Source organism: Salvelinus sp. IW2-2015, unplaced genomic scaffold, assembly GCF_002910315.2.
Source record: "Salvelinus sp. IW2-2015 unplaced genomic scaffold, ASM291031v2 Un_scaffold1532, whole genome shotgun sequence".
Lineage (NCBI taxonomy): Eukaryota > Metazoa > Chordata > Actinopteri > Salmoniformes > Salmonidae > Salvelinus > Salvelinus sp. IW2-2015.
Window position 1 is genome coordinate 206,865 of NW_019942969.1, and position 10,882 is coordinate 217,746.

A 10,882-nucleotide genomic window follows, 5' to 3' on the forward strand; every position below is an offset into this window, starting at 1 on the left:
CACAGCTAATCATGGTCCCTTAATCCTTGCCTAATCGCAGTTTCATCTAGGCCTATGCCAGAATGTGACTGAAGACTGGCATAGAAAACACAATCTGATCAATGTATGATTCTATTTCCATGTTTGTATTTGGTGTGGTTGATTGTCAACCCATAACCACCCCAATATTGTATGTTATGTAGGCCTACATTCTGCAGTCTGCAAAAAGCACTGATTAGTCACATCATTATGTGTGCAGAAAGTATTTCTGCCACATAGGTCCTTCGGGCACACAACATAAACTTGAAGTACGCATCATCAATTGCTAGAGCCCTACACATATACACAAATCCACTGAAACACACACAAATGTGGTGTAGACATTATGGGACCAAAAATGAAAGTCTTGGGACTTTCCTCTTCACTCCAGACTGGAATGTAGACATGTTTCCATCTAAAAGAGTGGCTGAATTTGGTACAGTGGTTGTGTTTGTTTGCTTTGGCCAAAGCAGTGGGGTACATGGGGGGGGGGGGGTCGTGTCAATTGAATTTCTACCTGAAACGTTTTGTAATTGCATGCGTCTTGTGGCGTTGTTCGAGCACTACGTACTTGTTGCTTGCCAATCATAGCTTTACTGTTGTTCTACCCAGCGAATCATCGTTTAGAACAGAAAAACCACCCGCCCCATTTCCTTCGACATTTTGGTGGCTTTGTGAAATTTACTGGCGGGTGGTTTTTGAAATAGTTGTTTTGAACAAAACTAGTCAGAGGAATATTCCAGATAACAGTAAATACTTAAAAATTAATGGCACTCTCTTTAAAAAAAATACAATTTCTGTTGAAATGATTGGCTCATATAGCAGGCTATCATAACAATAAGATATGACCTAGTCATTTCAAAATTACACTAAAGCGTAGCTGTCAACCTGCGAAATCAGATGCAACAACCGAATTTCTTCAGTGATATAATTTATCTTTGTGTACGCTGCGTGAGAACATTGCTTGCTAGTTGCTACATTGTTGAGGCCTGAAACCTTCCCCGGGAAAATTTGCTAGCCACTCAGCCAGCGTGTCTGTCACTCGCAGCAGGAACCGCAATAATGGCGAAGGTTCAAGTACTAAATGTCGCTGTCCTCGATAACCCGAGTCGATTCGGAAACCCATTTCAATTCGAAATAACATTTGAGTGCATGGAAGACTTGCCAGAAGGTAAGTGTTGTGCTCACCTGTCGAATAATTACTTTGTTTATTCTCATCTGACGATTTATGGCTAGCTTGCTAACGTTAGCTCGCTAGCTAAATCTCAGACGATATATGGCAAATTTGCTAACGTTACCTCGCTAGCTAAATTGCCAGTTTGAACATGACGTAGTTAGCCTAGTTTAGAATCTCGCTAGTTAACTAGCTCTGAAATTATCAACTAGGCTAGCTACTTCATGTTCAAACTGGCAATTTAGCTAGCGAGGTAACGTTAGCAAACTTGCCATAAATCATCAGATGAGAATGAACAAAGTAATTATTCGACAGGTAGCAAACAATGGTTAATGAATCCCGTATGTCTACTGAACAAAGAGGTGGCTCTTTAAAACATATATATAAAACGCATTGTACTTTGTGATATTGCTTAGCTACACGATGGCGTTAGTTGATATTGCTAGTTAGTTGGCTACTTTGCCTATAGCTGGCAAGCTTAGCCAGAATGGTGTCCAACTTTTGTTTGTATTTGGTTGGCGGCGGCGGGGAATTCTGACGGAGGTAACTAACGTTAACTTATAGAACACGCATTGACATGTCCACTTGCCTTTTGCGTTATCTACCCAAACAATCAAATCGTTTCACATGTGTCATTGATAACAGTATTCTGACCAAAGCAGTCTTCACAGTCCAGCGATTTCCTTGTTTTCTCCAAAGTTTCGAACTGAGTTTGTGGGTCCGGAAGACAGTGATTTGATTTTATACTTTTTTGTGTTGCAGATCTTGAGTGGAAGATCATATATGTGGGTTCAGCAGAGAGTGAAGAGTATGACCAGACCCTTGACTCTGTTCTGGTTGGCCCAGTACCAGCCGGGAGGCACATGTTTGTGTTCCAGGTGAGTTTTTTTAATTTATAGATGGCAGTAACTAACAATGTTATTTCAGCAGTACTCTGGCTGCAGCTTTCCTTGCCCCTCTTCATTTCTCTTTCTCTCCCAGTGGACCTGCTCTGACTTGGCCAAGGCCAGGCCACTGGTACTTTTAAGATATAATTTACATAACAATGGCCAACTGTGAACATGGGTTAACACCTTCACAAAGCAACTGATTTGATGATGCAGAGGTTGTTGATTCTGTCCTTAGTGACAGACCTAGCGATGGAAACCGTTCCCAAAAAATAACACTGATCTTATAACATAATCACTAGTGACACACTGGTGCTGTATTGGAGAAACCAGATATAGAAACTACACCCTCCCTCTTACCCCGCTCTTCTCCTGCCTTCCTCCTTGCACCTCATCTACTGTATGTTCTCCGTCAACAGGCGGATGCCCCAAACACGGGTCTGATTCCAGAAAGTGATGCTGTCGGTGTAACTGTGGCGCTAATCACCTGTACATACCGCGGACAGGAGTTCATTCGTATCGGGTACTACGTCAACAACGAATACACCGACCCTGAGCTGCGGGAAAACCCACCCATAAAACCTGACTATGGACAGGTAAAGGAGGACACTCAATGGGTGTGCTTGACTGTTTCCTTCCAGGAAGATGTTCAAGTTTTATTAGTCGTATGTACAGGAAACATATGGTATACACTGTCCAACGAAATGCTTACTTGCACTCTACTTGTTCCCTCCCATCTGCCCTTGTTCACTACCATTCACAGATCTGACAGGACTGTTACATTAATATTGAGTAAACTAGGTGGAGCTATTGCTTACACCTACCAATTTTTATCAGATCTATGAAGGGGAATGAATGATGGCAGAGGAGAGGGGACAACTTTTTGGAATTAAATTAAACCTTTGTGTTGTGGAAGGGCGAAATATCCATTATTACATTGGTCTTAAAGTGCAAACTCGGCTCACTCATCAGGGGCACGTGTGCCACAGTACTGCTCAGGCTTTAGTATAATGTAAAAATGGAACATGTCTTATTGCAAATATAAGTACATTACTGAATCATTTCCCCCTTAATGCTGTTTGTCTTCCAGCTCCAGAGAAATATTTTGGCTTCAAACCCACGTGTAACAAGATTCCATATCAACTGGGAAGGGTGTGCAGAAAGGATGGAAGACTCAGAGAATGTGGATCCTGCCCCCAACTCTATGCTGCCCCCATCTTGCCTCCCGGGCAAGGCCCCACCCATAGGGTTGCTACCTGACAACTCTATGGACTGCTTGTAGAGGGAAACATACATATACACATAATCTTTGATCAACCCAGGCACTATAAGCAGAAGAATGGACATGGACATTCTGACTTGGATGTACAGCCAGCTTTGCCTTACAGCTCCCTTATTTCCCAGAAACTGTCAACAACACACTCCCACCTTGGACTACAGTGTCTTGCAACCAAGACAATCTTTCTGGAGTAATCTTTATTATCTATTGGAAGTTTTTCACTTTCATGTTTATAACATGGTGAAAAAAAGTTGTAAAACTAATTCATTCCTTCATTTTTAATACTATCAACATGGCGACAGCTGAAGTTTCCATAGATGGTTAGCAGCTAATTGGCAGAAATACTGATTCACACCAACTAGTCAGCTGTTAATTATGTGATGTAAATACCAACAGAGGCTATGACACTAGTGAAGCAAAATGGAGGAAGAAATGACTCAAGTTGCAGGAAGGAAAATAATGGTGGTATTTTTTTGTACTTTCTGAGCCATTGTGTTTCAGTGGTTATGGTCCTTATAGCATTTGAGTTACACTTTTCCCTGTTGGTGTTTTGGGATACTTTTGGATGGGTGGGGTGGGGGGGTGCTAATAATGGTATGTACATATGTTTATTTTCCTGTGRGCKATTTTGTTTTTGAAATAAATATCTTTTTGTTATGTGATGCGTGTGATTGTCCCTGACAAGCTTTGAGACGTGATGAAAATGGCAGATGTTGGAACTCTAGGAGAATCACCTTTTTTCAACTATGTAGGGTTTTTCATTGAAAATAATGGGTGGGGCTTCCTCGACTTTTTGTTACATTCATAAATATCTGTGGTGTGCTCACCTATAGTGCACATTTAGAAATTGATATACTGGCATGCTTGTTGCCATGCAATTTGAATTACAGCTGTGTTCAAGACAAAATTGTGAAAATGTTAACATTCAAATCGCCCCTTTTCACTGAATCATGTTCTCTTGTCATTAACTTCAGAGTTCACTGAATGTAATTGTAACCTTTAGTGAACGGTTTGCTGAAAAAACATACATGTATGGACGCTTGCAATTATTGACAGCTATGACTCATTTTCTGCATAGGAGATAATGGCAAAAGCGGTATGTGAATGTGGGCTGTCTGGTGGTAAAATCTGATATCTAGGACGATTCGTGCAATATGACATATTAGAACTAAATGACACTGGTTTCCTTACKAGTCATACTAACAACATTTACATTTTTGTRKAATTTAGCTGTTTTAAGATGCATGTAATTCYCTCTGGATAAAAGCGTCGATCTGCTAAATTACTCAWTATAAATGTACATTMACCGATATAACTTGGAATGTATCAAGTGGTTTACTCCGAGATAATCCATATTTATTTTAGATATTCTGAAAATGTAGTCTCCGCGTGCGTTAAATTCTAACCAACTTTCTAAAAATAGCCCATCTTGACGTCACACAGCCAATCACGGATTATTCGGGCGGGAGGGGTCGGTATAGGACCAGTTTGCTACAGGCCTTGCATTTCGATAATACTTTAATATGCACGAATAAGACGAACTTTTGGAAGAGGTGAATCATACCTGTATTTCTCGACCATTGAGTTAACCAAAATCAGCAAGGAAAAACCAACCATTTGGCAAACTAGAGGAAAATAATAGATGACGTTATTAGCTGGTCTGAGAAGGCGGGCTAAAAAAGACAATTTGACAGATACCAATAGACAAATCACAACATCACAACGATTAGATTTACTGATGCATATCCAATCAACAGTTGTCTCGTACTGTCTGTCACATAAGTATTGGCCAATGAGGTATATTCAGGGGGTGGATCTCTGAAGCAAGAGTTCGTCTCTGTAGTCTGAGGATTAATGGAGGGCTGTTGATTTTGGCAAGTAAGCCACAGCTGATCGGATCTGAAACCTGAGAAATCATCGGAACTGAGTTCAAGGAAAGGGAGGGGCTGCTATCGATTTGCAATAATAATTACTTGGAAAGTGAATATATAAGGTTTTTGTGTCGGAATACATTGGAAAGTCAAGGGCCTTTAGTGGGGTCTGCAAGTGACATAGATAGGAAGGCGACGATAGCTAGCGAGCCAGCCAGCCAGGCGCGCCGAACCGGTTCGACGTTCTTGATTGTACCAGGGAGAACTAAGCAACATTCGCTACCGAAATAGAGGAAAACCGGCTAGCTAGCTAGGTCGTCGGCTAGCCATTGGCTGGCCAGCTAGCTAGCCTGTGCAGCTAGCTAGTTTACCCCCCCCCAACCCCAGATAAAGGGAAAGTAGTAGCGGAGTACAATTGACACCTCGCTGTTGGCTAGTTAGCCATGATAACAGCCAGCTAGTAGCCAGCTTCCTCAAATACAGAACTCAAAAGGCTCGTGAAAACTCAAAAGTAACCCAGATCCAAGGGATCCCTATCGGCCTGCAATCATGGGCAACGCGCCCACCGCCAAGAAGGGCAACGAGATGGAAAGTGGTGAGTTTACTTTGCTTCCTYCTAGTYACTTAGTAGTACTAYCTGCTTGACAACTAARAGTAACTAAGGTTTGTTACATGTCTGCATTTCTACACAGGAGGGATGAAAGTAATATACAATATGCATTGAAGATCCTCTTGTGACCTAGTCATTACATGTATGTATTCTTTCCAATCTCCAGCCTTGTAAGCTTGTATGGTAAATTGTACGCGCCCCAGACCCTCCTCTTCACTTTGGCCTCTTGTTGATAAGACTGTGCGCTTATATGATTATATAGCTATTGAATATTGACAAAGGTAAAGCCTTTATCTTGAATTTCCAAAAGGTTAGTCTGGTTGTAGCCAGGAAACCCCCCAAAACCAGACGGGCAACTTGACACACGCCCATGTCAGCCAATTACCACTACACATATCTACCTACTGCACCCTATTTTCACAACAAATGCTAGGCCTAGGCTTCCACCTGTCATACCTGGGGGTTATGTACAACAGTTGATAGTTATCTGCAGGACTGTCAATACTGAGTTTGATGTGAAACTCCAACTGAATTGACTACTACACTGCTTTTTCACCTGTATGTTTGGTAGTACTGCATCTTTATCTAGGCCAGGGATGGGAAACTTTGATGGGGGTGGGGGCCACAACAAATTTGAACTCATTTGGGGCCGCAGTCGCTTGAGGGTCTGCGTAACTACATCGATACCCACACTTGCAGTCAGAGGCCTAGGCTCCAAAGAATGCCTTTTGGGGGCCCTAAGCTAAAGCCTTTTGGGGCCCTAAGCTAAATTTAAGTTATAAGAGTTAATTTCCTGGAGTTCTACACATTTTGTCATGGGACGTATAGAAACTGTTGCAGGTTTACAGGTAATTTCCAACAGTACTACACATTTTGCCATAAGGTCGAGAGAAATGTTTTTAATGTATGACTGAGTGACTAACAAAATCGATGGGGCCACTCCGGTCGGTAATTCAACCTTGATTACAACAAGTTTAGATAGTTTACCGCTAACTTACCAACCTAAAAAATGTTAGCTGACATAAGAAACTGCTGATGAACAACCACATTTTGCAATTGCACCTTGTGTATTCTACTATTGTGCTAAAGGCTAGAGTTGCGGCTTTCAAGGAGCGGGACACTAATCCGGACGTTTATGCGATATCCCGCTATGACCTCTGACGAGGCATCAAACAGGCAAAGCGTCAATACAGGACTAAGATCAAATAATACTATGCCAGCTCTGATGCTCGTCGGATGTGGCAGGGCTTGCAAACTATCACAGATTACAAAGGGTAACTCAGCCACAAGTTGCCCAGTGACACGAGCCTACCAGACCAGCTGAATGCTTCGAGGCAAACACCATTGAAACATGCATGAGAGCACCAGCAGTTCTGGATGACTGTGTGATCTCGCTCTCTGTAATACCGTCTGTAATACCGTCATAGTCTCTGTGCCCGAGAACTCCAAGGTAACCTGTCTAAATGACTATCGCCCCGTAGCACTCACATCTGTAGCCATGAAATGCTTTGAATGGCTTGGCGCACAGCAACACCATCATCCCAGACACCCTGGACCCACTCCAGTTCGCATACTTCCCCAACAGATCCACAGATAACGCAATCTCTATTGCACTTCACACTGCCCTTTCCCGCCTGGACAAGAGGAACACACCTATGCTTTTCATTGACTACAGCTCATTGTTGAACATCATAGTGCCTTCCAAGCTCATCACTAAGCGCTGGAACCTGGAACTGAACAAGTCCATCGTCAACTGGATCCTGGACTTCCTGATAGACCGCTCCCAGATGGTGAGGTTAGGCAACAACACACCCACCACACAAACCCRCTACATGGGGGACCCTCGGTGGTGCGTGCTTACTCCCATCCCGTACTCCCTGTTCACCCACGACTGCGTGGCCGTGCATGACTCCCAACATCTTCATTACGTTTTCTGATGAGACAATGGTGGTAGGCCTGATCGCAGTCAACGATGAGACCGCCTTTAGCGAGGTCAGTGGCCTGGCAGTGTGGTTCCAGGACAACAGCCTCTTCCTTAGCGCCAGAAAGACAAAGGAGCTGATTGTGGACCACAGGAAACGAAGGGCCGAACACTTCCACATCGACCTGGCTGTAGTGGAGCAGGCCAAGCGCGTCAAGTTCCTGGTGTCCACGTCACTAAGGAATTAACATGGTCCACACACACCAACACTGTTGTTAAGAACGCACAACAAAGCCTCTTCCCCCTACAGGAGGCAGAAAAGGTTTGGCATGCGCCCTCAGATCCTAAAAAAGGAGGAGTGGGTTAAATGCCTTGTTCAGGGGCAGAACGACAGATTTTTACCTTGTCAGCTCGAGGATTCGATCTAGCAACCTTTCGGTTACTGTCCCAGCACTCTAACCACCTGGCTACTTTACCCCTACCTATACATTGACTCGGTATTGGTACCCCGTGTATATAGCCAAGTTATCCTTACTCACTGTGTTTATTCTTTGTTATTTTATCTATATTTTTCACTGCATTGTTGGGAAGGGCCTGTAAGTAAGCGTTTCACTGTTAAGGCACCAGCATGCTTCTGTTCGGCTGGCGCCTAGCCGAACGAGGATGCTTGCATATTCCCTGAAGACCTTTGCTTGAAAAATGAGAAATGTGGCAATAGTACTATTTGTCCTTTTTGAGACGCCGTAGCCAGTATACACTTTCTCAATTATAATTAATCTAAGATAACTCAAGAATTCTGTCAAATGTTGATGTTTTTGCAGAAGATCTTAGTCATCTAACTAAGATGTTTGGTGCAGTGTTTTTGTAATAAAAAAAATTGCATGAAAAATGAGTTCTTTCGTTGAATGAAAAATACTGTATTGAAGAGTCCCTACTGTTGATTAATCACAGACGGACGGGGCTCTGAACTCTGCTTGCTTCCAGAAAAAAATGTTGTGGGCCCGAACAGCCGGGAAAAACCTTCTCCGAAGTCCAAAAACAATGTCGTCATAATATATGCACAAACTCTTCCGAACTGTTTCGGCTGGGAAGCATGCAGACACCTTTAGTCTACACCGTTTGTTTACGAAGCATGTGACAAATAACATTTTGATTCTAACGCTCAAAAGTAAGTTCAGACCCTTTTCTGAGTCCCCCCTCCCCAAAATATTATATATTATAAAAAAATTGTTTGGGGGAAATTGATCCAAGGGGCGGCCACAGGTTGCCCTTCCCTGATCTAGGCCAATCGGTGCCAATACAGAGGCACACCTGTCAGGTAGCAGGGGGAAGATCCTCTACTTTCAGTGTAAATCGCTATGAATAGGACTTAAACACACTGCAGATGTCCTTTTTGGATGCAGGTTTTCAGGAGAAATAGTCAGCCTAGTTTGGAATAGAGGACAGAATAGTCCTTGTTATGGTCTTATTTTTGGGGATTTCAGTGTTTATCCCTGCCCCAGCCTATACAACTTTAAGAAGCCAAACTTTGCCAGATGTCTGACTGTTTATATAATGGATGTTACTCGGGGGAACCCCAATGTAAACACAGTAGTGGTCATCAGCCTTGAATCCCACACTGTACTTGACTGAAGGAGAGAGGAGGGTGTGGTGGGACACTGAAGGCACAGGGGCGGGGTCATATGATGCGGGTGGTGTGATCCTCTCCAGGCTGAACCGTGATGCTGAGGAGTCTCTTGAACATCATGTGATGAACAGCATTTAGAACAAGAACACTCTGTGTGCTGTCCTGCCCATCTCTGGGTCGCGACTCCCTCTCAAGCTGCTCTGCGCAGCTTTTAGTCGGTGCCATCCATTTGTTTCCCCGCTGCTTCCCTTTTCCTCCCTGGCTAGGGTCTTATCTGTTCCACTGTCTCTCTGCTTCTCTAAGTGGTGACTGTCTCCCCCCTCATTGATATCCTGGTCTTTTAACCCTCTGTAACTGAAATGTTCAGTATCGCTATGGAAATGAACCACCTTCTCTAATAGAGCTTTTCCATGGAGGGTGAATGCAATGCAGCATCCCATCCAAACTCCATTAAATGTATTTCTGTTTACAAGTAGAGGAGTGGCAGTCCCGGAGCAGGTTTGGAAAAACAGTGTTYTGTAGGCWATGCATCCATAACACTAGCTGTTACATTGGCAMMCYCTTGGTTGGAACGGGTATCTGTGAAATGAGCCTCGGCTMCTTGTAGAGCATACATGTGAAGAGTGGACCAGCCTGGTAGCATTAACRCTTGTCTTTGGGTCTGTGTCCCACTGAAACGAGGCCYCCCAGAGATCACAGCTTCACCGCCTCTCAGTTGTCTAAGCACACAGCTTTGTTTTTAAATGGTATTGATGTAGTATTAATGGAGGGATTAGTGGAGAGCTGCACACTGCTAAGATCTGACCCCTGGGCGGGGGCAGAGGAGGTCCCAGGGCCGTCAGAGGTTTGTCCACATGCCACGCTTGACATCCTTATCGGCCTGGATGGCCTCGCTATTGGCCCGCCCTGATCCCCAGAGACAGGTGCAGACCGGGGGTTCAGACGCTTGCGCCCACCACGGCAGGGCAGCTATTTTCAACTAGACAACCAGAGGATAAGGACAACATGCAGCCCGCTCTGAGAGACGAGACTATAGAGGACAGTGAGGCTTAAGGTCCGGTTCAGGTGGACCCTGTCTCTCAGCCCGGCCTGCCCTCTCTTCCCTGATAGACGGACAGAGCGGAGGCGTTGCTGTGGAGAGCTGTGCCAGGGCCCACAGGAAGGAGCAGGGTGGACAGTGTATGAGCTCAGGCAGGAAGTGGAGGAGCCTCTGGARTCATTGCTGCACAGTGTCAGGCTTTGTCTCTACCTWCATAACATGGCAGGACAGCTTCAAGTCTAGTCYGATATCCAACCTCCTATACAGAATCCTCCAAGGGTCGGTGGTGCTCCACTTGTCTGGAAGTTCAGGGCTCCTCTCTGAAGGACACCTTTTCCTTGCTAGTTGCTACAGGTCCTAGGCCGGTGCCATGTCGGTGCTGCACAGGCTGGCGGGGAGGCTGTTCCAGCGCGCTGGGCCCTGTCTGGGAAACACCAGCGGTGGGGAGGGCAGACA

At 44.4% G+C, this 10,882-nt stretch overlaps 1 protein-coding gene across 1 annotated transcript; it reads left to right on the top strand.

Annotated features, from left to right (window-relative positions):
* Positions 1-678: 678 nt before the first annotated feature.
* On the top strand, positions 679-3,760 carry LOC112071152 (histone chaperone asf1b-B). The gene is made up of 4 exons (XM_024138615.2): positions 679-1,189; positions 1,955-2,070; positions 2,499-2,675; positions 3,170-3,760. Exons 1-4 carry the CDS (start codon positions 1,081-1,083, stop codon positions 3,359-3,361), a joined length of 594 nt encoding a protein of 197 aa, XP_023994383.1. The 5' UTR covers positions 679-1,080; the 3' UTR covers positions 3,362-3,760.
* The last annotated feature ends 7,122 nt before the right edge of the window (positions 3,761-10,882 follow it).

Bases quoted from the DNA above. Each gene is read 5' to 3' on its own strand.
- LOC112071152 (XM_024138615.2), top strand. From the start codon at position 1,081: ATGGCGAAGGTTCAAGTACTAAATGTCGCTGTCCTCGATAACCCGAGT. The intron at 1,190-1,954 runs GTAAGTGTTGTG...TTTGTGTTGCAG, and splicing joins CATGGAAGACTTGCCAGAAG to ATCTTGAGTGGAAGATCATA. The intron at 2,071-2,498 runs GTGAGTTTTTTT...CTCCGTCAACAG, and splicing joins GGCACATGTTTGTGTTCCAG to GCGGATGCCCCAAACACGGG.